Source organism: Oncorhynchus mykiss, chromosome 23, assembly GCF_057628025.1.
Source record: "Oncorhynchus mykiss isolate SJ-2025 chromosome 23, ASM5762802v1, whole genome shotgun sequence".
Taxonomy (NCBI): domain Eukaryota; kingdom Metazoa; phylum Chordata; class Actinopteri; order Salmoniformes; family Salmonidae; genus Oncorhynchus; species Oncorhynchus mykiss.
This window is the reverse complement of record NC_143044.1, coordinates 45381382-45408685: the sequence shown is the minus strand read 5'-3', so window position 1 is coordinate 45408685 and position 27304 is coordinate 45381382. Positions and strand designations below refer to the sequence as shown.

The 27304-nt window shown below is 41.7% G+C and overlaps 1 protein-coding gene and 1 long non-coding RNA gene across 2 annotated transcripts in view; both read left to right on the top strand.

The window, feature by feature from the left end:
• The window catches only part of LOC149972614 (uncharacterized), a 337364-nt gene that overhangs the window by 206611 nt on the left and 103449 nt on the right, over positions 1–27304 (top strand). The gene's annotated exons all lie outside the window — the stretch shown is intronic.
• Positions 460–13041, top strand: LOC110502984 (p53 apoptosis effector related to PMP-22). The gene is made up of 3 exons (XM_021581346.3): positions 460–975; positions 10264–10404; positions 11558–13041. The coding sequence occupies exons 1-3, from the start codon at positions 771–773 to the stop codon at positions 11767–11769; spliced, it is 558 nt and encodes a 185-aa protein (XP_021437021.1). The 5' UTR covers positions 460–770; the 3' UTR covers positions 11770–13041.

Genomic DNA, 27304 nt, shown 5'->3' with positions numbered 1-27304 from the left:
TATTTTTTTGAGCAGTGTAGTTGATTTTTGGGGGGATTGACATGGAGAACTTTGTTACGAAGAAAACGGGACAGGTTGTACATTGATAGTTTTGAAATAATGATTTATTTCAGAAATTCTGACATTGACAAAGATGTAGTATATTTAATTCAACTGCTATTAATATTAGGTACATTACAAATTGAGAAATGCAAATGGTCTAATTCAAAACCTATTTGTTTCCCTTTATAAATTAATTTAAACAATATGGCACCACTTTAACAAAAATGAAAAACAAAAAGGCAATTAAAACTATTATTAATGAATATGATTTGTTTCTTTAGGATTCCTGGCAATGTAAATAGTTGGTATGTATGCTTGTTTGCGTGACTATTTCTTTTGTTTGTTGATAATTGTAAATAAAATACAAATAGTTAATTTAAAACGGTTTATAATCGTCAGACGTAATGATACGTCATCAGAAGTATCCACTTAAGGGCTGAGGGGATAGGGTGTGTCTTTTAAGTGTTTGAATTGCGGCCACTGTCAATGGGTTGGGCTTGAGATGCTGGTTGGGTTGACTCTCGCCCCTTCGCCACGCCTGACGAGAATGAGCCTGCATGCCATTCCAAGTAATTTAAACAGGTTTAGGCTACTGTGCATGGATTACGTTGCAAACTAGGGTGGGGCTTTCAGATTTGATCGGTAAAAAAGGTGAAGCCTACACAAACCCATACGGTATTTGGACGCCTGACCGCTTCTATCCGCACTGTCTGGTCTGTTTGTCGAATATGTTTCGCTGTGGAATTGCGTATCCAAGATGCAGGTGGATCGTACCACTTCTTTTGCTTTTTGCGATTATATTTGACATTATTGCCATTGCTGCTACTTCGGGATGGGTTGAGGACAAGGACGCAAAGTCCCACTACGCAAGTATGTGGAGTCAATGCCGATTTCGGAATGACAACTGGGATTGCAAATCTCTCATGGAATTCTGTGAGTATCATATTGTAAAACAATCTATAAAGATTTAATTAACAGCCCTAATCACAGTGACAATGAAAATAACACCATATTCATTATTTGACAATATAGCCTACTGTACTATAGTGTGTATGTATTCAGAATTTGATTTGGAGACTGCTCACAGTTAGGCTGATCTGGGGTGGGTGTAATTTGTGGAACGTTCCAACGGGAATCTGTTCCAAAGTACAAGGCTTGCCAACAAACAACACATACAAAGTAGCATGATCAGTTCACCAAGCTAACAAGCTGCCGAAAAACGTAATTAAATAACCCACTCCCCCACAACTTTGTATGTGTTTGTTGGCAACCTTGTTATTTATGAAGTTTTTGGAACAGATTCCTGTTGGAACGTTCCACAAATTATACCCACTCTCTGATCAAGATCACTCATATTCATATTCATATTGACTCATATTCAGCCTACACAGTAGAAAAGGAATTCCACAGATGGCATTTCATTAGTTGTATATTGTTTGTTGGTCAAGTGCATGGGCCTACTTCCTGAACAACCTATTTCTTTATTTTGGTCCACAATTCCTTTTACTTAAGTCAGCCTTCAACAAGCAAAGGAATGCTCTCCTGGGAGTTTTTCAATGGCAAAGTGGCAGCCAGTCAGAGTAAACTTCGAACAACACTTGATTTTCCCTGTTTCCCATTGTCTTTACCCCCTGTTTGTTGGTGTTTTCCTGCACATTTTACAGCTACTATAACATCTCAACTCATCATGGTAATCAGAAAATATTTCTGATCAAGCACATATCCACTCAGATCCTTTCTCATACTAAATTAAAATGTTGGCTGCATTAGATATATTGTAAGAATAGAAATCAAACGTCAGAGGCTGCGTCAACATGTAACCAAGGTTCCAATTCCTAACAATAGTATATGATAGAACAAAATAGAATAAAGAATTACCTTTTTGAATATTGGTATTAACAGGCAGGATGGATTCATATCAAGATGGCTTTCTCAGTCATGTTCTCAGGGCTATTTTTAGAAGTGTGATGAGTGCCCCTACCAAGCTGGAGAAGTCCTGCTACAAACCACTTCCAGACAATCTGTGGTGAGAAAAAATATAGAGAAAATGCCTCGGTCTTCACTGGACACTGGTGAAAAATATCCATGTCTGGTACATTCGGAACATATGCTATTACTCAGAACTCAGGAAGTACTGCTTCAGTCAGTCAGTTAGGACAGCTGTGTTGTCATTCAGGTAGCAGTCCAAATGGAGGAATAGTTTCAGGTCTCAGTAAACAACATTGTTGATGTTATAAGGTGAGGAAAAGACAGTTACACTTATCCCAGTGTCCTTGCTCAGTCAGTGGGCTACTTACCCCAGTGTCCTTGCTCAGTCAGTGGGCTACTTACCCCAGTGTACTTGCTCAGTCAGTGGGCTACTTACCCCAGTGTCCTTGCTCAGTCAGTGGGCTACTTACCCCAGTGTCCTTGCTCAGTCAGTGGGCTACTTACCCCAGTGTCCTTGATCAGTCAGTGGGCTACTTACCCCAGTGTCCTTGCTCAGTCAGTGGGCTACTTACCCCAGTGTCCTTGCTCAGTCCGTGGGCTACTTACCCCAGTGTCCTTGCTCAGTCCGTGGGCTACTTACCCCAGTGTCCTTGCTCAGTCAGTGGGCTACTTACCCCAGTGTCCTAGCTCAGTCCGTGGGTTACTTACCACAGTGTCCTTGCTCAGTCAGTGGGTTACTTACATAAATGCAACCATTCATTTACCCTAAACTGTGGGATTGTATAGCCCAGTAGTGAACAAAGCAGGCAGGTGGGATTGGAGAAATAAAATTGGTATAATTGTACCCTTCATTTTCATACCATAAAAAGTTAGTTCATAACTAGTCAAATACAAATCAAGGAGAATGATATATTCCTTTTTATTATGCAGTGTATGTGGAGTCAGTGCTGCTGGTCCAAGGTTAACAATGTTTGAGTGAGTGCAGTTGGCTGTAATGTCGCTATCTGACTGGTGCCATCAAGATGAACTAGTATTGACATATTACCACTGGAACTTAACTTTGTTGTGATTAATCAACCTCAGCCGGATGTTGTGCATTCCAAGGGCCACTTACTGTCCCTTCCTGGGTGGGGAGATGGCATGGAGGGATTCTCTGGAATTAGTGGTGTCATGTTGCATGGATGATATGGGAGTTGTTTGTCTTCACAATCAAACCCGTGTGAACATTTTACATTTTCTCTGTATATTGTGTAATAACACAGTAATTACTATTGTATCTACATTGTTTTAATATTATCAGACTAATTTATTAATCACGCAATAATAGGAATTGCTTAATGAGGTTAAGCTTTTTGTGATTATTAGGCTATGTAAAGTTTTTGTTGCCAAATCAATGTGATGGAGCCTACCTAAAACTGCAAGCATACCTCTTAGCTTGTAGTCACATAACAAACTTGCTCATTTAAAATGCACAGTGCATAAATGACATCAACAACACTCAAACGTGCACCTGAACAAAACACTGCCAAACTCAATTATAGAATCTGTACTTAATTGCTGTAGATGACAACTCAACTGATTCAATTGATTTAAGTTCAGACCCATACTTTTTCAAATGAACAACATTGGTTTGCCATTGTTTGTTTATTTTGAACTTGATTAGGAAAGACACAAGACAGATGTTCCCCTTCTGGAGAGTATTTCGACTCAGGTGTATTTGGGAGCTATCTTCGGCCCTGTGAGCTGTCCACATCACACTTTTTGAATTAGATTGAAGTACTCGCACTAACATTTTAAAGAGATCCTTTGCAACAGTCAAACAACTGTAACAGTCGGCTACTAATACACGAAAACTGTTCTCGACCATGGACTTGAGATCCAGAGAAGCACATCATTTTGAGCGTGAGAATATCTACATTTTCTGAACACAAGGGACATTATCCTTTCTCACGCCACCTCTCTGTACATCTGTTTTAATGTTTGAATGATACTCTTCTGTATGGTTTAGTTCACACAAAGTTAAACTTGTTAGACTAGGATCCTGTTGTCTGTTAGAGGCAAGTGAAGGCATGACAGCAGTGCCTGAAGCTCAGGCGTAGGCTGCCTGCCATTTAATCCTGATGGTAGACAGAGAGTGAATAATTTAAGGTGTGAGCTCTGCATTAGCATACAACAGATGTCAGTAACCTACCACCAGTAATGTGTTGAAATACGATGCAGTTGTGATACTGTAGAACAAAGGCTTCATTGCAATGCGGAGCAAACCTATCAGGATTCATTCATAAATGTATTCTAATACACGGGTTTCGTTGCAATATTTGTGTTGCGGCATGACAATGTACTAACCTCCTTACCTAATACAGGTGTAAATATTTGACTAAATTGGGCCTTCCTCTATTATACTTATGCTAAATAGTTTATTATATTCTACTGACATTTACTTTTTGTTCATGTTCTTATATTTTCTCATTTCTTATTGTTGTTGCTTTGTCCAGCATGAACCTGCCAGTAACCATTTCGTTAGACGGTGTAAACCATGTGTTTCATGTACATGACATACGACTCTAATAAAACTTGGAACTTGAATGTTTATTTTTTAAAATTAAATACAGAAATATTTAATTGACATAAATATTCACACCCCTGAGTCGATACATGTTAGAATCACATTTATTCAAGTTAAAGTTTCAATGTTACATGCACAAGGACAGTGAAATGCCTTTCTTACAAACTCAAAACCCAACCAGTAATCAATAACAATGTACTACTAGATGAAAAAAATAAAACGAGAAATAATAATAAAAAATATGAAATACACAATTAAGTAAGTAAGAATAGCATACTATATACAGTAAATATTTAACAAGTTAGTTCCAATACCATATTTACATGTGCAGGGATACTGGATTTATATGTATAGGGAGGGGTAAGGTGACTAGGCAACAGAATACAGGATAAATAGTAGCACAGTTTGTATGTTTTATTTTTTTAATTTTTTATTTCACCTTTATTTAACCAGGTAGGCTAGTTGAGACCAAGTTCTCATTTGCAACTGCGACCTGGCCAAGATAAAGCAAAGCAGTGTGAACAGACAACAACACAGAGTTACACATGGAGTAAACAATAAACAAGTCAATAACATAGTAGAAAAAAATAATCTATATACATTGTGTGCAAAGGGCATGAGGAGGTAGGCAATAAATAGGCCATAGGAGTGAATCATTACAATTTAGCAGATTAACACTGGAGTGATAAATGATCAGATGGACATGTGCAGGTAGAGATACTGGTGCGCAAAAGAGCAGAAAAATAAATAAAATGAAAACAGTATGGGGATGAGAGAGGTAATTGGGTGGGCTATAAACCGATAGACTATGTACAGCTGCAGCGATCGTTTCGCTGCTCAGATAGCAGATGTTTGAAGTTGGTGAGGGAGATAAGTCTCCAACTTCAGAGATTTTTGCAATTCGCTCCAGTCGCAGGCAGCAGAGAACTGGAAGGAAAGGCGGCCAAATGAGGTGTTTGCTTTAGGGATGATCAGTGAGATACACCTGCTGGACCGTGTGCTATGGGTGGGTGTTGCCATCGTGACCAGTGAACTGAGATAAGGCGGAGCTTTACCTAGCATAGACTTGTAGATGACCTGGAGCCAGTGGGTCTGGCGACGAACATGTAGCGAGGGCCAGCCGACTAGAGCATACAGATCGCAGTGGTGGGTGGTATAAGGTGCTTTAGTAACAAAACGGATGGCACTGTGATAAACTGCATCCAGTTTGCTGAGTAGAGTATTGGAAACTATTTTGTAGATGACATCGCCGAAGTCGAGGATCGGTAGGATAGTCAGTTTTACTAGGGTAAGTTTGGCGGCGTGAGTGAAGGAGGCTTTGTTGCGAAATAGAAAGATTTGATTTTGGATTGGATATATTTGATATGAGTCTGGAAGGAGAGTTTGCAGTCTAGCCAGACACCTAGGTACTTATAGATGTCCACATATTCTAGGTCGGAACCATCCAGGGTGGTGATGCTAGTCGGGCGTGCGGGTGCAGACAGCAAATGGTTGAAAAGCATGCATTTGGTTTAACTAGCATTTAAGAGCAGTTGGAGGCCGCGGAAGCAGTGTTGTGTGGCATTGAAGCTTGTTTGGAGGTTAGATAGCACAGTGTCCAAGGAAGGGCCAGCAGTATACAGAATGATGTCGTCTGCGTAGAGGTGGATCAGGGAATCGCCCGCAGCAAGGGCAACATCATTGATATATACAGAGAAAAGAGTCGGCCCAAGAATTGAACCCTGTGGCACCCCCATAGAGACTGCCAGAGGACCGGACAACATGCCCTCCAATTTGACAGACTGAACTCTATCAGAGAAGTAGTTGGTGAACCAGGTGAGGCAGTCATTAGAAAAATCGAGGCTACTGAGTCTGCCGATGTCAATCACCATTTTCTCAGAGTCGAAAACCTTGGCCAGGTCGATGAAGACGGCTGCACAGTACTGTCTTTTATCGATGGCGGTTATGATATCATTTAGTACTTTGAGCGTGGCTGAGGTGCACCCGTGACCGGCTCGGAAACCTAATTGCACTACGGAAAAGGTACGGTGGGATTCAAGATGGTCAGTGATCTGTTTGTTGACTTGGCTTTCTAATACCTTAGATAGGCAGGGCAGAACTGTAACAGTTTGGGTCCAGGGTGTCTCCACCTTTTGAAGAGGGGGATGACCGTGGCAGCTTTCCAATCCTTGGGGATCTCAGATGATACGAAGGAGAGGTTGAACAGGCTGGTAATAGGGGTTGCGACAATGGCGGCGGACAGTTTCAGAAATAGAGGGTCCAGATTGTCAAGCCCAGCTAATTTGTATGAGTCCAGGTATTGCAGCTCTTTCAGAACATATGCTATCTGGATTTGGGTAAAGGAGAAGCTGGAGAGGCTTGAGCGAGTAGCTGCGGGGGGGGGGGCAGAGTTGTTGGCCGAGGTTGGATTAGCCAGGAGGAAGGCATGGCCAGCCGTTGAGAAATGCTTGTTGATGTCTTCGATTATCACGGATTTATCGGTGGTGATCGTGTTACCTAGCCTCAGTGCAGTGGGCAGCTGGGAGGAGGTGCTCTTGTTCTCCATGGACTTCACTGTCCCAGAACTTTTTGGAGTTAGAGCTACAGGATGCACATTTCTGCTTGAAAAAGCTGGCCTTTGCTTTCCTGACTGACTGCGTGAATTGGTTCCTGACTTCCTTGAACAGTTGCATATCGCGGGGACTGTTCGATGCTATTGCAGTCCGCCACAGGATGTTTTTGTGCTGGTCGAGGGCAGGCAGGTCTGGAGTGAACCAAGGGCTATCTGTTCTTAGTTCTGCATTTTTTTTGAACGGAGCATGCATGTCTAAGATGGTGAGGAAGTTACTTTTAAAGAATGACCAGGCATCCTCAACTGACGGGATGAGGTCAATATACTTCCAGGATACCCGGGCCAGGTTGATTAGAAAGACCTGCTCGCAGAAGTGTTTTAGGGAGCGTTTGACAGCCGTTTGACCGCGGATACAGGTGATGAGGCTGAGATGCTGATTGAAGACAGCAGAGGTGTATTTGGAGGGCAAGTTGGTCAGGATAATGTCAATTAGGGTGCCCATGTTTACGGATTTAGGGTTATACCTGGTGGGTTCCTTGATGATTTGTGTGAGATTGAGTGCATCTAGCTTAGATTGTAGGACTGCCGGGATGTTAAGCATATTCCAGTTTAGGTCACCTAACAGAACACTCTGAAGCTAGATGGGGGGGCAATCAATTCACAGAATGTGAGCGGGTGTGCGGGTATGTAGTCAGTATAAATGGTGATGGAGTGAGTGTTTGTGTGTGTTGTAGTGACAGTGTCTGTGCATGTGTAGTGCCCTGTGAGTGTGCATAGAGCGATCAACTACTGAAATAAAAGGTCAATAAAGAATCAAGGTAAACTCGGTCCGTGTAGCTATTTTGTTAGCTATTTATCAGTCTTATTGCGTGGGGATAGAAGCTGTTCAAGCGCCTGTTGGTGTAAGATTTCTGGGTAAGTCTCTAAGAATGCAAATGCATGCTTTTCAACCAATCGCTGCCCCCGCCCACCCGCCCGACTAGCATCACTACCCTGGACGGTTCTGACTTAGAATATGTGGACAACTACAAATACCTAGGTGTCTGGTTAGACTGTAAACGCTCCTTCCAGACTCATGTTAAACATATTAAATCCAAAATTAAATCTAGATTCAGCTTCCAGTTTTGCAACAGCCTCTTTCACTCATGCTGCCAAACATACCCTCATAAAACTGACTATCCTACCGATCCTTGACTTCGGCGATGTCATTTACAAAATAGCCTCCAACACTCTACTCAGCAAATTGAATGCAGTCTATCATAGTGCCATCTGTTTTGTCACCAAATCCCTATATACTACCTACCACTGCAACCTGTATGCTCTCGTTGGCTGGCCCTCTCTTCCTATTCTTTGCCAAACCCACTGGCTCCAGGTCATCTAAGTATTTGCTAGGTAAAGCCCCGCCTTATCTCAGCTCACTGGTCACCATAGCAACACCCACCCGTAGCATGCGCTCCAGGAGGTATATTTCACTGGTCATCCCCAAACCCAACTCCTCCTTTGGCCGCCTTCCAGTTCTCTGCTGCCAATGACAGTAACGAATTGCAAAAATCACTGAAGCTGGAGACATATCTCCCTCGCTAACTTTAAGCATCAGCTGTCAGAGCAGCTTACCGATCACTGCACCTGTACACTGCCCATCTGAATCTAAATAGCCCACCCAACTCTTTTGCACCCCAGTATCTCTACTTGCACATCATCATCTGCACATCTCACTCCAGTGTTAATGCTAAATTGTAATAATTTCACCACCATGGCATATTTATTGCCTTACCTCCCTAATCTTACTACATTTGCACACACTGTACATGGATTTTTTTTATTATGTTATTGACTGTACGTTTGTTCATCCCATGTGTAACTCTTTTGTTTTTGTCGCACTGCTTTGCATTATCTTTGCCAGGTCGTAATTGTAAATGAGAACTTGTTCTCAACTAGCCTACCTGGTTAAATAAAGGTGAAATAAAAACATTAAAAAAAAAGAACTTTACACACCTGGATTGTTCAATATTTGCACATTCTTTTTAATATTCTTCAAGTTCTGTCAAGTTGGTTGTTGATCTTTGCCAGACAGACATTTTTAAAGTCTTGCCATGTATCTTCAGGACGATTTTTAAGTCAAAATTGTATCTAGGCCACTCGGGAACTTTCAACGTCGTCTTGGTAAGCAACTCCAGTGAATATTTGGCTTTGTGTTTTAGGTTATTGTCCTGCTGAAAGGTGAATTTGTCACACAGTGTATGTTGGAAGGCAGACTGAACCAGGTTTTCCTCTAGGATTTTTCCTGTGCTTAACTCTATTCCATTTCTTTTTATCCTAAAAACACTCCCTGGTCCTTGCAGATGACAAGCATACCCATAACATGATGCAGCGACCACCATGCTTGAGAATATGAAGTGGTACTCAGTGAAGTGTTGTTGGATTTGCCCCAAAACATAACACTTTGTATTCAGGACATAAAGTAAATGTATTTGCCACTTCTTTAAAAAAATATATTTTTTACAGTTTTACTGTAGTGCCTTATTGCAAACAGGATATATGTTTTTGAATATTTGTATTATGTACAGGCTTCCTTCTTTTCACTCTGTCATTTTGGTTATTTTGTGGAGTAACTACAATGTTGTTGATCCATCAGTTCTCTTATCACAACCATTGAACTTGTTTAAAAGTCACCATTGGCCTCACGGTAAAATCCCTGAGCGGTTTCCTTCCTCTCCGGCAACTGAGTTAGGAAGGAAACCTTGTTCTTTGTAGTGACTGGGTGTATTGATACACCATCCAAAATGTAAGTAATAACTTCACCATGCTCCAAGGGATATTCAATGTCTGCTTTTTACATTTTTACCCATCTCCCATGTCTTTGTGGTTGAATCTGTGTTTGAAATTCTTTGCTCGACTGAGGGACCTTACAATTATCTGTATGTAGTACAGAGATGAGGTAGTCATTCAAAAACACTATTATTGCCAAACAACTTATTATGTGACTTGTTAAGCACATGTTTACTCCTGACACATGTTTACTTCCACTTTGACAAAATGGGGTATTGTGTGTAGGCCAGTGACACAAAATCTCCAATTTAAATTCAGGCTGTAAAACAACAGTATGTGAAATAAGTAAAGGGGTGTGACTACTTTCAGAAGGCACTGTACTAAACATTGCTTGTTGTCTTTTCAGCTTGGGCCCAGGCTGTGGCAGCTCTTATGATCATCGGCCTCATCATCCTTATCATAGCCTTCATTATCTCCTGTATCGCTCTCTGCTGCACCCTCAACATCAGCCTTCTACCTGTCATTGGGGTCCTGCTCTTCATCACTGGTAAGAAACACAACACCATTCTGTTCTTTTTGGGGTGGTTTCCCGGATTAATTTTACTCCTGGACTAAAAAGCCATCTCCATTAAATGCTTTTTAGTCCAATATTAGGCGTCATCTGTGTCAGGGAAACCGCTCCCTTATGTTTTTGTACTTCAAGTGTCTGAGCTAATGGAGGAGAAGTTAGTTATTGAAGACGTAGTGAAATATTAACAACTGGCTTTCCTTTGTTAATTTGGCTTGCCTCAATGTATTGCTCCAAACCTCAAACTACAATTACTCTCATACTTTAGTGCTTCCTATGCTCCTCCACGTTCCGAGGGGGCTCAAGTAGCATGGCAACCATAGCTACTGTGGAGTTGGCGAGTCTTAAAGCTATTCTTCTTATTTTAGCCGTTGCCAATGAGGAGAGGGAGTGGGAGTTGTTTGTGTCCCTACTCTGCTCTGAGGTTCAGGGAAGGGCTGAGAGAATGTTCTGCATCTGGCTGAGTCACAGCACTGATAGTGAGATAATAGGAACACTCCCCCTCCTCCCTATGCCCCCCCCTTCTGCAGCTGCCACCCTAGTGTGAAACCTGACAGCCCAGCCTATGCCTAGGGGAAAGAGAGACTACACAGTCACTCAGAATTACCCTGAAACTGTCTCAGACATAGCGGAATCGTAGAGGTGTCTGACTATAAAACCGCCGTCCTCTCATGGGAATGTTTTCCCAGTGTTTAGAGTGTAGTAAATAAGTATTAGTATTTAGAACTAGTTCTGACTGGATCACCAGTATATGTGGATGTAAAGTAGTAACAGTAGTAATCATCGCTATGTGATCCATTGTTTGATCCCACTTTGTGATTCGCCATCCATACAGTGAATGTGTAAAATATCAACTTTACCTCACAGTACATCCACTTTATTATCCACCTTCTAATCTAGTTATCCACCTTCTAATCTAAATGACACATGCTCTAACTTGTTGTTACATCTAAACCCTAGAGATTTAAGTTCACACGCCCTCACGCTAGTTTTGGTAGACTCTCCCACTTGTGTCACTGTTCCACAGAGTCAGCCTCCTCCCCTGTTTGGAATGATCCATCACTGATGACCCTCTCTGTTCCTGAATGATCCACCACTGACAAATCTCTGTTCTGCCTGTTTCTCACCACAGTGGTCATTCAGTTCATCGCCCTCATCATCTACCCAGTCAGGTTCAATGACCTGATCTTCGAGGGCCGCTACGACTACACCTGGGCCTACGGCTTCGGCTGGGGGGCCACCATCCTCTGCATCGGCTGTGGGATCCTCTTCTGCTGCCTGCCTCGCTACGAGGATGAGCTCACGGGCCTCGCCAAGACCAAATACATCTATACCTCAGCTTAGAGGAACCACGGACACCCCCAGGCTACATCTCAATAGTCTGAAGTGACTTCCCTTCTCCTTATCTCCTTCCCTTTATCTTCTTTTTCCCTTCTTCTCTTCATTTCCTTCCCTTCATCTGCACTGAGGAAAACAACACAGGACAGTGAAAGCAATATAGTAGTCACCTACCAAGAATTTACTTTCACCTGCTCAGGTTCTTTCATATCAGCCAGATGAAGGAAAGGAAGCCCACTTTAGACTATTGAGATGCAGCCCCAGGCGAACAGAAGCACCTCTGCCACCACAGAGGACACTGACACTTAGACATATCATTGGAAGTCACTTTTGTCATTTCTAACAACGCTGAATGCCCTCTCCGTTGGAAGGATCCCATAGATGTGCCCTATTTCCGACCCTATACTGATCCCCATATTGATTTGAGTTGTCCACATTTTACCAAGGGAGATTGCCAGGTATGGCTATTCCAGTGGCCTTTTTTCTATCACCTTCAATGTTTTTCCACATTTGATGTTTGTGTAGAGTAGTTGAAGTGACTCAGAAGCAATATTGCAGATTATACATAAAAAATGTGCATAAACCGCCATAACCTTATCCTTAAATTAGCTGAATGCAAAATCACAGAAGTGCACTTAATATCAACGGTAAGGACTCCATCCAAGAGTTGATGGATAATGTCAAGTGTTCTAACCAGCTGTGTTAGAGGGCGTATGCCCTACACACACAGCTAATGTATTTGACTGCAGGGTTGTTGGATGTTTTAAGATGTCGCTTTTCAAAAAATGTGTTCACTTTAATCCTAATTTTAATGGTTCAGGTCATTTACTGGCTAAACTGAATTGTAAGTACAGTAGGGAAAATGTAAACATGAATGTATACTGTGTATGGTGCAAGGAAAGAGGCAAGTGTTGATTTGCTTTTATTCGATTAGTTTAAGAATTCTGTTTCTAGTCATTATTATGCAACACACAGCTGTGTTTTAAGATTCTTTTCTTTTTTTACATTTAAGTTTTCTTACTCCAACGACAATGCTCTTGATTGGCTATGAATGGGTATTGCTGGACATTGTTCTTGATTTGCCTATGAATGGGTATTGCTGGACCGTGTTCTTGATTGGGTATTGCTGGACATTGTTCTTGATTTGCCTATGAATGGGTATTGCTGGACCGTGTTCTTGATTGGGTATTGCTGGACATTGTTCTTGATTTGCCTATAAATGGGTATTGCTGGATTGTATTGTTGTGAAAGCTAAAACAAATAAAGGAGAAATACACATTTGGCCTGGATTCAATCGCCTATAAATTTCAACCGCGCTACAACGCTGATATTCGGCACTGCAGATTGAATGTCCATTCCATGTGCTGATAATGGTAACCAACATGAAGCACCCAACCACAGACTTTTAGATACAGTTCATTCAGCACTTATAAATGCTTGCAGAAGACAATGTCTTTCAACAGCATCAGGTGATGAGTCTGCTATAGAAGACTAGTAGTGTCATGTCATACTCGGACATGCCTTCATTTTTCATAATTGCAAAATGTGTGGTTGACATTGAAGGGGACATTCTATGGACTCAACTCAAGTCATATTTCAGTTGAAATGGAAAAGGTCATATCGATATTCTGGTGATCATCTTTTGGGTTTATTTAGTCCTTTTGAATATACAACTTTCAGCAGTGTCTTTTTTTTCGTCAAGTTATATCTTCAGACCGTGTTTGCGTGTGTCTCCATGGCTATGTGTGTGCATGTGTTGGTGATGGAACTTGGTTGTAGTCTTACTGTTAAGTTACAATAGAACACACAATTGCAACACAGGTAACATTTTCTAAATGTGGTTGTACATCAGCAGATTTTTTCTTATGTCAGTCACAGTCACTTAATTAGCATGTCAGCTACCAATTTTTTGGTTAGTATCTAAACTTGCAAGGCACGTGCCCAGGGGCCCTGACCTCCATGTGGCCCCCATTGATTTTTATAGTCTCACTCAGATATCATTAACATGGCATAATTCATGACAAACTGTGTAGAATTGCATGGAATTTGTTATAAAACTGCTAAATGTTCTCTCCACCCCATGGCAAAATGTGTAGAATTCCAGAACTTGCTTTAAACCTTCAAATACTTTCCCTCCACCTCATGGCAAAATGGGATGAAATGTACTTTTTAATATACTTAAAACAATTCTCTCCACCATCAAAAGGGGAGCAACAAAAATGTTTTGCCCGCAAGGTGTGCGCCCCCCCCCAACCAAATCTCACTCAGGGCCCAAAAAAGGCAAGGACCGGCCCTGTGTGTGTGTTAATAACAAAAATAGCACAATCAAACATTTTGCACAGGTAGGTCACTCAAGACTGACTTTCAAATTAGATGTCTATCCGTGTCCTGAGGATGTCGGGAAACGCATTCAAAACCAGTCACTAGGGGCAACATTGAGCGCTAATACCATCAAGTAGGCTTGATTTTTAAGGCCTTATCACAAACTGCATTGTGCTCTTTTTGTCCAAATTCTGAAAAAATACAGATACCACTTGATGCACAGCAATTTTGTTCACGCCAAGTCCAATGCACTTTTCCAAAACATTTGCATAATGTCATCAACGCTGGGGCCATTCTTACAGGCTTATATGCTGTTCAAAGTGGCTAGAGAGGATGCAATTATTATTATTTTTTAATTTCACCTTTATTTCACGAGGTAGGCTAGTTGAGAACAAGTTCTCATTTGCAACTGTGACCTGGCCAAGAATGAAGCAAAGCAGTTTGACACATACAACACAGAGTTACACATGGAATAAACAAACATACAGTCAATAACACAGTAGAAAAAGTCTATATACAGTGTGTGTAAATAAGGTAAGATAAAGGAGGTAAAGCAATAAACAAGCCATGGTGGCGAAGTAATTACAATATACCAATTATACACTGTAGTGATTGATGTGCAGAAGATGAATGTGCAAGTAGAGATACTGGGATGCAAAGGAGCAAGATAAATAAATAAAAACAGTATGGGGATGAGGTAGTTGGATGGGCTATTTACAGATGGGCTATGTACAGGTGCAGTGATCTGTGAGCTGCTCTGACAGCTGGTGCTTAAAGTTAGTGAGAGAGATATGAGTCTCCAGCTTCAGTCATTTTTGCAGTTTGTTCCAGTCAGTGGCAGCAGAGAACTGGAAGGAAAGGCGGACAAAGTAGGAATTGGCTTTGGGAGTGAGATATACCTGCTGGAGCGCGTGCTACAGGTGGGTGCTGCTATGGGGACCTGGGCCAAAACTGCGTACCGGCGACCAGACCCGCTGAGCAGGCACCATACACCCTGGCTCGATGCCCGCACTCGCATGACACTCTCGGGGGGCTGTCCCATAGCGCACCGGGCTATGGGCACGTACTGGCGACACCGTGCGCTTAACCGCATAACACGGTGCCTGCCCAGTATCTCGCTGCTTATAATAAGCACGAGGAGTGAGCGCAGGTCTGCTACCTGGCTTAGCTCCACCCCTCGTGTGCCCCCCCCCCCCCCAAAAAAATTTGGGGCCGTCTCTCGTACCTGTCGCACTGCCGTGCTGCCTCCTCATATCGCCGCCGCTCAGCTTTCGCTGCCTCCAGCTCTGCTTTGGGGCGGCGATATTCCCCAGCCTGTGCCCAGGGTCCCTCTCCGTTCAGTATCTCCTCCCATGTCCAGGAGTCCTGTGATACCGGCCGCTGTTGTTGCTGCTGCTGCTGCTGCTGTCGTCGCTGTTTTCTACCACGCCGCTTGGTCCTTGGTTGGTGGGTGATTCTGTCACGGTCGTCCTCCTCTTCGTCTGAAGAGGAGAGGCGAAAAGGATCAGAGGACCAATATGCGGCGTGGTAAGTGTCCATGGTAAATCTTTAATAACGAAAGACTGAACACTATACAAGAGAGTAACAAAAACAATAAACCAAATTCGACCGTGAAGCTACAAAATGAGACCTGTGCTGAAACAAGCCACTAACATAGACAATCACCCACAAACAAACAGTGCAACCCAGGCTACCTAAGTATGATTCTCAATCAGAGACAACTAATGACACCTGCCTCTGATTGAGAACCATACTAGGCCGAAAACATAGAACTGCCCCAAAACATAGAAAAACAAACATAGACTGCCCACCCAACTCACGCCCTGACCATACTAAATAAATACAAAACAACAGAAATAAAGGTCAGAACGTGACAACTGCAAATATTGACTCTTTGCATCAACTTCATGTAATTGTCAGTAAAAGCCTTTGACACTTATGAAATGCTTGTAATTATACTTCAGTATTCCATAGTAACATCTGACAAAAATATCTAAAGAAGTCTAAAGCAGCAGACTTTGTGAAAATTAATATTTGTGTCATTCTCAAATCTTTTGGCCACGACTGTACAGTATATTATTCACTAGGACAGAGTTCATCGGGTTGCTATTAGCTATAGCTAGAAGATGTTGAATATTTTAACCACTTTACAGTAACACAGTACAGTATTCCAACTTCAATGTTAACACAATTGAATCTGTTATCTTCTTGCTGATCTGATACAGGCCCAAGGACAGGGATTGGACTAGACAAGTAACTGAGTCATCTTATCTAATTGGGTATTTTTAATCAGTGAATCAACCATATGTTTTAGATTAGTGCAAATGGTGATGCCTCTGCAGTTTGGTCTCACAAAAACTCAGGAGTGATCAGTCAACCAGTAAAATAAAGCTGGACGTATTGGTAATGGTCCTATCATAGATTGACCGTGTGGTCAAAATAATTATCTTGCCTCTGCTGTGAGAATCCCATTGAGGACAAAGGAGAACGCATTTGATACACAATAGCAAGCTACATTACATAAACAAAAGTCTATGGACACCTGCTCGTTGAACATCTCATTCCAAAACCATTGGCATTAATATGGAGTTGGTCCTCCCTTTACTGCTATAACATCCTCCACTCTTCTGGGAATTGATATTGGAACATTGCTGCGTGGACTTGTTTCCATTCAGTCCTAAGAGCATTAGTGAGGTTGGGCACTGATGTTGGGCAATTAGGCCTGACTCACAGTCAGCATTCCAATTTATCCCAAAGGTGTTTGATGAGGTTGAGACCAGGGCTCTGTGCAGGCCAGTCAAGTTCTTCCACACCGATCTCGTCAAACCATTTCTGAATGGACCTAGCTTTGTGCACAGGGGCATTGTCATGCTGAAACAGGAAAGGGCCTTCCCCAAACTGTTGCCACAAAGTTGGAACCACAGAATCATCTAGAATGTCATTGTATGCTGTAGCGTTAAGATTCCCTTCACTGGAACTAATGGGCCTAGCACGAACCATGAAAAACAGCCCCAGACCATTATTCCTCTTCCACCAAACTTTACAGTTGGCACTATGCATTGGGGCAGGTAGCATTCTCCTGGCATCCGCCAAACCCAGATTTGTACATCGGATAGTCAGATGGTGAAGCGTAATTCATCACTCCAGAGATCGCCTTTCCACTGCTCCAGAATCCAATTGTGTCCAGCTTTACACCAATCCAGCCGGCGCTTGGCATTGCGCATGGTGATCTTACCAAAAATGTGAAAAAAATATCAGAATTGTGCTGTGTCCCGTGTGGCTCAGTTGGTAGAGCATGCCAGAGCATGGCACTTGCAAAGCCAGGGTTGTGGGTAGGTATCCCATGGGGGAATCACACAAGTCCATCTGACCTTTGTGTAAACACACACGAGTAATGGATGATCATTGAATACACACCCAGTACACCACACCTTGGGAGTTCTTATTAAGTGTGACTGATGCATTTTTTGAGACAGTGAGAACTGTTTTTTATTCAGCATGCCCTGACAAGAGCTTCATCAGGCAGACAAAGACATCTGGTGCGAGATCATCTGAACTCTGATGACTGTTTAGTGTTTAGAGTTAATGATCTCACGTTACACACACAAATCCAGGAAATTGGCACACCCTCTTTGTGTACACTGTACATGTCTGGATTTCAATACTCTCAATGCTTCAGCATTTTGCCTTTGAAATAACTATTTCAGCCATATGTCTAACATTTTAAAAAGCATGCAGGACAAGACCTTTGTTCCACTAATTGGTCTTTTGACCAATCACGTCATTTATTTTCACATTCAATCTTTTTCAGATCTGATCTGATTGATCAAAAGACCAAAGATGTGAAAAAAAGATCAGAATTGAGCTGTGTCCTGTGTGGTGCAGTTGGCAGAGCGTGGCAGAGCATGGCACTTGCAAAGCCAGGGTTGTGGGTTGGATTCCCATGGACAAATGAAATGGTATGTACTCACTACTGTCAGTTTCTCTCAATAAAAGTGTCTGCTGAATGTGAAAAGAATTGAGTTACCTGTGTAAATGTAGCCTCTGATTGGTCAAAAGACCAAAGATGAGAATAAAAGATCAGGAATGAGTTGCCCGTGTAAACACAGCCTCTAAACAGTATAGCATGACTGGTTAAAAATGGCGCTGGAGTTGAAGGCAGATGTTTTACGTGTCCCCAACCGATTGTGTTTGTTGATTTGCATTGTTTATAACTTATTTTTTAACTTATTTTGTATATAATGTTGCCACTACCGTCTCTTATGACAGAAACAACTTCTGGACATCAGGACTGCGATTACTCACCACTGACTGGCAGAATCCTTTTTTTCCTTTAACGAGTCTGATGAGCCCGAAGCAAATGATATCCTGCTTTCTCGGGAACAGGCCCAGATCCCCGTAATTTGCGTGAAGAGGAGGCAGAGAAAAAGGGACCAGAGGGAGGCCTGCCTTCTGAGAATTCATAGGCGATCGAATAAACCCCCACTTCCTTCCATTCTGCTAACAAACGTGCAATCTTTGGAGAATAAAATCGATGAGAGGGACTCTAACCCGGAAGCTTACAATAAATCCCGCTATGCCCTCTGACGAAACATCAATCAGGCAAAGCGTCAATACAGGACTAAGATCGAATCGTACTACACCGGCTCTGGCGCTCGTCAGATGTGGCAGGGCTTGCAAACCATTACAGACCGCAATGGGAAGCACACCCGAGAGCTACCCAGTGACACGAGCCTACCAGACGAGCTAAACTACTTCTATGCTCGCTTTGAGGCAAATAACACTGAAACATGCATGATAGCACCAGCTGTTACGGAAGACTGTGTGATCACGCTCTCCACAGCCGATGTGAATAAGACCTTTAAACAGGTCAACATTCACAAGGCCGCAGGGCCAGACGGATTACCAGGAGGTGTACTGCGAGCATGCGCTGACCAACTGGCAAGTGTCTTCACTGGCATTTTCAACCTCTCCCTGCCCGAGTCTGTAATACCAACATGTTTTAAGCAGACTACCATGGTGCTTGTGTTCAAGAACACTATGGTAACCTGCCTAAATGACTACCGACCCGTAGCACTCATGTCTGTAGCTATGAAGTGCTATGAAAGGCTGGTCATGACTCACATCAACACCATCATCCTCGAAAGCCTAGACCCACTCCAATTTGATGATGATGCAATCTCAGTTAAAACGTCTTAGGGCTAGCGGTCCAGTTAGCGGGACAACTTCCAGTGAAACTGGAGGGCACGCAATTCAAATAAATAATTATAAATAATATGGATTTGAAACATTTATCAGCTGAAAACTTTAATTCTTGTTAATCTAACTGTACTGTCCGATTTACAGTAGCTATTACAGCGAAAACATGCCATGCGATTGCATGGGGACGGTGCCCCATATCAAAATATTTTTCAACCGGCACAGGTTTCATACATTCACAAATAACGATTAAATATTCACTTTTTAAAAATCTTTTTGGGAAAATCTTCCTCTGATTTGTCATCCAAAGGGTCCCAGGTATAACATGTAGTGTCGTTTTGTTAGATAAAATCCTTCTTTATGTCCCAAAAAGTATTTTTAGCTGGCGCCATCGATTTGAGTAATCCACTCGTTCAACATGCAGAGAAAGGAATCCGAAAATCTACCCCTAAACTTTGTTAAAACAAGTCAGAATACGTTTCTATTAACTCCTCTGATTATCTAAAATGCAATCAAACTATAATATTTCTTACGGAAAGAAGTATGTTCAATAGGAAACCGATTTTCACAGGTGCTTAATTTCTTCAGGGCGCGCGCAAACACAAGTTTCCAAGACTGTGTCCTTCTGCTAAAACTGATATTTCTTATTAGTTTTTGAAGTTACAAGCCTGAAACTTTCAACATAGACTGCTGACACCCTGTGGAAGCCATAGGAATTGCATCCAGGGAGCTATTTACTTTTACTTGCCTTTACTTGCCTTTCTAAAAGGATGGTCTCTCTCAACAACAAAAAATCTGGTTAGTTTGTCTTTGGATTTTCTCCTACCATATCTATTGTGTTATGTTCGCCTACATTATTTTAACATTTCTACAAACTTCAAAGTGTTTTCTTTCCAATGGTACCAATTATATGCATATCCTGGCTTCCTGGCTTTAGGGTCTGAGCTACAGGCAGTTTACTTTGGGCAAGTCATTCAGACAGGAAGTTGAGAAAAAAGGGGCCTAGCCCTATGTTCCAAGGCCATCATTGTAAATAAGAATTTGTTCTTAACTGACTTGCCTAGTTAAATAAAGATTAAATAATAAATAAATAAATCATTCTCTCTACTATTATTCAGACATTTCACTTCTTTATTTCGTACATTTCGCTACTGTTATTTTACTGCTGCTCTTTAATTACTTGTTACTTTTGTTTCTTATTCTTATCCATTTTTAATACTGCATTGTTGGTTAGGGGCTCGTAAGTAAGCATTTCACTGTAAGGTCTGCACCGGCACATTTGACTAACACAATTTGATTTGATTTGAAGTATAATTCTTCCACCTTTTTAAATGTGACTCTGAACAATAACCACCAGAGGTCAGTATTTATTGGGAAATAATACTGTTTGCAAATGAATTACTTAAAAATCATACAATGTGATTTTCTGGATTTTGGTTTTAGATTCCGTCTCTCACAGTTGAAGTGTACCTATGATTAAAATGACAGACCTCTACATGCTTTGTAAGTAGGAAAACCTGCAAAATTGGCAGTGTATCAAATACTTGTTCTCGCCACTGTAGATCGGCGGTAAGGGTGCTCTCGAGTGGCTAGATGTTCTTTCCCATTCGGCATCAGATATGCCACCAATGCTCATCACTGCACTCTATCCTCCTCTGTAAACGGGTCATCTCTGTATACTGTACCCTTCACAAGACCCACTGGTTAATGCTTATTTTTATAACCCTCTTAGGCCTCACTCCCCCTATCTGAGATACCTACTGCAGCCCTCTTCCTCCACCTACAACACCCGTTCTGCCAGTCACATTCTGTTAAAGGTCCCCAAAGCACACATATCCCTGGGCCGCTCCTTTTATAAGTTCGCTGCATCTAACGACTGGAACGAGCTGCGAAAAACACTCAAATTGGACAGTTTTATCTCCATCTCTTCATTCAATTTAGGGCTCCCGAGGAACACAATTGGCCCATCGTTGTCCTGGTTTTGCCAGGGTAGGCTGTCATTGTAAATGAGAATTTGTTCTTAACTGACTTGCCTCGTTAAATAAATTAAATTAAAATACTCAGTCATGGACACTCTTACACTCTTACTGACAGTTGTGGCTGCTTCTTGTGATGCATTGTTGTCTCTACCTTCTTGCCATTGTGCTATTGTCTGTGCCCAATAATGTTTGTACCATGTTTTGTGCTGCTACCATGTTGTGCTGCAACCATGTTGTCATGTGGTGTTTTTACCATGTTGTGTTGTCATGTGTTGCTGCCATGCTATGCTGTTGTCCTAGGTCTCTCTTTATGTCGTGTTGTGGTGTCTCCCTTGTCGTGATGTGTATTTTCTCCCATATTTTTATTCTTAATCCCCTTCCCCACAGGAGGCCTTTCGACTTTTGGTAGGCCGTCATTGTAAATGAGAATTTGTTCTTAACTGACTTGCATAAAGGTTAAATAAAAAAGGTATTCTAGATGGGATTGACAGAACGAGCCACACGATGGCAGCATCACCAACTTGGTAAAATATGATATGTCTACACAAGGAAAATCTCTCAGAAGCATTTGTTTAGTTTCTTCCTTCAAAGGGTTTATCAGTTGGGTTGTGATGCTCTTTTACTGTCTAGACATAATGACAAAAAATATTATTGAAAAGTAATTCACTCTGGAACCAAACAGAATAATGGATTATTTGATGTAACATACTTGTGTAAATCATATGCAATGGTTATCAGATAACAGATAATGCTCTCATGTCATGTCTGTAAACTCCCCAGATGAGACACTTAAACTGGGAAATAAATTCACTTCCTTTTGCGTCCCTTTGATATTTTAAATAGTAATCGTGCTCCAAATATGTAACGTTTTAAAGCCTGTTATATTAAATGAAGTGCCCTTTAATATAGACCACATGGAAAATGCTATAAATCTGCTTCTTAATATAAATACAAATTTGCTGAAGTACCAAAATTCTGCATTTTGATAACACACTTAGCCTTAATATTTCTCCACGTTTTCACCATCATTGTAAAGCCCTAGTTATTTTGTTTTAATATGGTTAAAGTATTCATTTAAAAAATATTTTTTTCAAAAGAAACATTGAACATCTAATAGTCAAATCCTGGTGTAAAAGCAGGTGAGCTGGTCCTACTCTTTTTGGCCATTTTCTGGTGTTTTGTGGCGGAAAACTTAGTGGGTCGAGCATACATTACCATGACAACCCTGTTACCCATAGATAGCCAGGCTAGAAATGTTTTAACAATTTGAATTGTTTAGTGAATTACCACTTCCTGTTGCACAAAACAAGCTTCAGAAGAGAATGTCTGGTTTATTTAAGATGAAAACCCTGTTACGATCAACCCTGTTACGATCAACGCTGTTACGTTTAACCCTGTTACGATCAACCCTGTTATGATCAACGCTGTTACTTTATTTGGCATTTAATAGAGACTTACAGTAGTATTTTTTTAATTGAACCTCTTGAGATGGGAAAACATGTTTTTATTAAGTTGAACATCTGCTCTATGTGACAGAATATTACAATTAGGTGAATCAAAAGTTTTTACACTACTCAAAATGTACCTAATTGGTGGAACTACCCAGAACAATCAAAATAATCCCAGGTGGGTAAATCCCTAGACTTCAGTTTGACATAATCTATATGAAGAGACAAAGTGGAATTTCATCTAGAGAGGAAGTTGAAGAGGTCTCATAAGATTGCTAATTATGATTATAAGTGACCCCATAATAAAACATTAATTTGGCACAATGCCTGGTTCTCCTTTCACTTGTGAAGTTGAAATACCTACCAGATTGAACATATCTAACATCTATAAATGAGTAGTATAAACTCACAGCTGCTGTGTATTAAATGAGCTCAAAAGGTGATAGATACTGTAGGTGATAACATGACAGTCTCGTCTAACCTGCACTGTAACCATTTCTTTGTGTTGAATAGTGACATAAAAACAGATTGATTTTATATTTGGACAAATAACTAACAGTGAACAAAATCTGATATAGGCCTTTACCCCAACCTCGTCCAGGCCAGCCTCCTACCCATGTCTGTAACCTCTTCTCAGGGACTTAGGCAGACTCAGAGGCATGGTGCACTTTGAGTGTCTTCAAAGGGTCTGGGTCTAGTGCTACAGAGGCCTTTTCAGAAACGTTCTTTCACTGGGGACAACCCCCTGAGGTGAAGATGCATATGTTTTGCTGAGAGAGTTAGTTCAGATTTACGGGATCCATCCAGCAGTTCATGTGCAGAGAATTAGTCAGCTAACTGTTTTAATCTGAAGATGGACTCACATTTAAACCAACATGCAAATCACACCTGTTCCCCACTTCTTTTCTCGTGCCTCGTTTACATATGAGAAGCTTTCGATTTGGCTCGTAGAAAATGTCAGCTCCGATAAGAATCAACGGGCTGACCCACATATGTTAACTTTTATATTTTTTACTGAAGTGTTTTAGTATTGTCTTTAGGATGCAACTAAAACTATTGCCAATGGGCATGATGCTCCTGTGACCCAATAACCCAATGGCATGTGACCTAATTACTTAGACCCCCATTTTAGGGATTCATGTTTTTCTCTTGTTAAAGCTTTTTTCTTATCATGGAAGACTTCAGTTACAGTTTTTCTCAATCATTCATACATTTTTTGGAACAATGTTGTTGATTTTCAAAACAGTGCACACAAAACACTAAACTCTGTGGCCTTCTGCAAAACAGTAAATGCATTTTCAAAATCTAGTTGCCTTCTAAAAACAATGCATTTATCAAAACTATACAATAGTGTCAAAATTGCAAATATAAATTGAATTTTATCAGAAGAACATGACTGTCTGCAAAAAGCTGACTAAAAACGTCCAAACATAATCCAAAACAACAACCAAAACAAACTGCAAATGCATCCAACAAGTTTGTAGAGTCACAATCTTGATGTAGTCATTGTGTGCAAGGAATATGGGGCCAAATACTAAGGTTTGGACTACTTTAATACACCATAAGTGAATTTGTCCAAATATTTATGATTTCTTCAAATGGGGGACTAGATACATAAAGAGCTTTCATTTCTAAACTGTAAAACAGATATGTATGAAAATCCCCACAAATAAAAGGTGACACCTAATATGAAAGAGTGATCTCAAATCCAAAATGCTGGAGTATATACATAAATGTATATGGTGTGGACTGTAGGTTCCTAACAATTTATTCTGATGATAGGTTCCTTTATAATGCTCCCCAGTCAACACCTACTCAGGACCCTTATTACAGTATATTTTTGGACTAAAGGAGAGAGACTGGCCCTTAAAAACAACTGTCCAGTGTTTCCAGATGTCTATAAAGCCATTGTAATGATGACCTAATTACAATATGAGTGAAATAGTTTTCCTTCCAAAAAAGGATAATTGACCTTTCACTAAGCCTCGCCCCCATTGGTTAGTGTTGCAACCTCAGACAACATTTTCCCTGGAAGCCCATTTCGAAATTCAACCACTGGTGAAATCTCCCCCCAATGATCTCAAACAGTGTTTCTAATACACAATGAAATTAAACACAGACTACCCCTTGCTAATCAGGAAACTTTTGGGTATGTTTTGGTGGACTGTCATTACAATCGCTTCATGGGGACCTGGTAAAATGATGTTTGTAGTGTGGCTAGCCACTGTGTGGGCTACAATACCTATTTTGCCATTTGGCCCGGACACCATTTATTGCTAATACGGAGCCCCGCCGATCCATCACGACTGGACTACCGACGTAATCCGCCCAAGGTTTTTTTTTAACTGGCTCCCCCGTCGCGATGTCCCCTGAATGCCCATCTGCTAGCCTGCTAGCCGTGGCACACTAGCTGTCTAGAGCACACTAGGCTGTTAGCTGAAGAAGTCCATCTGCCAATTTTTTGGGGCTACTATACCTATTTTGCCAATTGGCCTGGGCCCTTTTACTCCACGGAGCCCTGCTGATCCATCATGACTGATGGACGACTACAACTGACTTCTTCCGTCGCGACGTCCCTCTAAGGCCCTTCTGCTAGCCTGCTATCCCCGGTCCGCTAGCTGTCTGAATCGCCATGTCTCCAGCTCCCCGAGCTACTCATTAGACCCAATGATCACTCGGCTACGCATGCCTCTCCCTAATGTCAATATGCCTTGTCCATTACTGTTTTGGTTAGTTATTATTGCCTTATATCACTGTAGAGCCTCTAGCCCTGCTCAATATGCCTTAGCTAACCCTTCAGTTCCACCTCCCACACATGCGGTGACCTCACCTGGTTTAAATTATGTTTCTAGAGACAATATCTCTCTCATCGTCACTCAATGCATAGGTTTACCTCCACTGTATTCACATCTTAACATAACATAAGTAAAAATAGGCTATTCTTTTAGTACAGTTCACAAACACAGTTTGATTATGCTTACTATATAACTAAAACTCTGTTTTCTGTCATTTTCTACATATTTACAATATTCTGTACATTATGCCATGAATCTATTCTACCGTGCCCAGAAACTCTCTGTTCCGAATACACTGGACGACCAGTTCTTATAGCCTTTAGCCGTACCCTTATCCTACTCCTCCTCTGTTCCTCTGGTGATGTAAAGGTTAATCCAGGCCCTGCAGTGCCTAGATCCACTCCCAAACTCCCCAGGCACTCTCATTTGTTAACTACTGTAACCGTAAAAGCCTTGGTTTCATACATGTTAACATTAGAAGCCTCCTCCCTGAATTTGTTTTATTCACTGCTTTAGCACACTCTGCCAACCCCGGTTCTAGCCGTGTCTGAATCCTGGTTTAGGAAGACCACCAAAAACCCTGAAATTTAACACTAACTATAACATTTTCTGACAAGATAGAACTTCCAAAGGGGGCGGAGTAGCAATCTACTGCAGAGAAAGCCTGCAGAGGTCTATCTTCAGAGCTCTTGCTGTTAGGTGACCTAAACTGGGACCCGCTTAACACCCCAGCCATCCTACAATCTAAGCCTGATGCCTTCAATCTCACACAAATGATCAATGATCCTACAAGGTACAACCCCAAATATGTAAACACGGGCACCCTCATAGATATCATCCTATCCAACCTGCCCTCTAAATACACCTCTGCTGTCTTCAACCAGGATCTCAGCGATCACTGCCTCATTGCCTGCGTCCGTAATGGGTCTGCGGTCAAACGACCACCCCTCATCACTGTCAAACGCTCCCTAAAACACTTCAGCGAGCAAGCCTTTCTAATTGACCTGGCCCGGGTATCCTGGAAGGATATTGACCTCATTCCGATAGTAGAGGATGCCTGGTTATTCTTTAAAAGTGCTTTCCTCACCATCTTAAATAAGCATGCCCCATTCAAAAAATGTAGAACCAGGAACAGATATAGCCCTTGATTCACTCCAGACCTGACTGCCCTTGACCAGCACAAAAACATCCTGTGGCGTACTGCATTAGCATCGAATAGCCCCCGCGTTATGCAACTTTTCAGGTAGGAACCAGGCAGGCAGTTAGGAAAACAAAGGCTAGCTTTTTCAAACAGAAATTTGCATCCTGTAGCACAAACTCCAAAAAGTTCTGGGACACTCTAAAGTCCATGGAGAATAAGAGCACCTCCTCCCAGCTGCCCACTGCGGCTGAGGCTAGACCCCTAACCCGTTCAACAGTGCTGCACTCCCACAGCAACTTCCCCAAGCCTCCCCATTTGTCCTTCACCCAAATCCAGATAACTGATGTTCTGAAAGAGCTGCAAAATCTGGACTCCTACAAATCAGCCAGGCTAGACAATCTGCACTCTCTCTTTCCACAATTATCAGCCAAAATAATTGCAACCCCTATTGCTAGCCTGTTCAACCTCTCTTTCGTATTGTCTGAGATCCCCAAAGATTGGAAAGCTGCCGCGGTCATCCACCTTTTCAAAGGGGGAGACATTCTAGACCCAAACTACTACAGACCTACAGACCTATATCTATTCTGCCAAGTTAACAAACAGATCACCGACCATTTTGAATCCCACCGTACTTTCTCCGCTATGCAATCTGGTTTC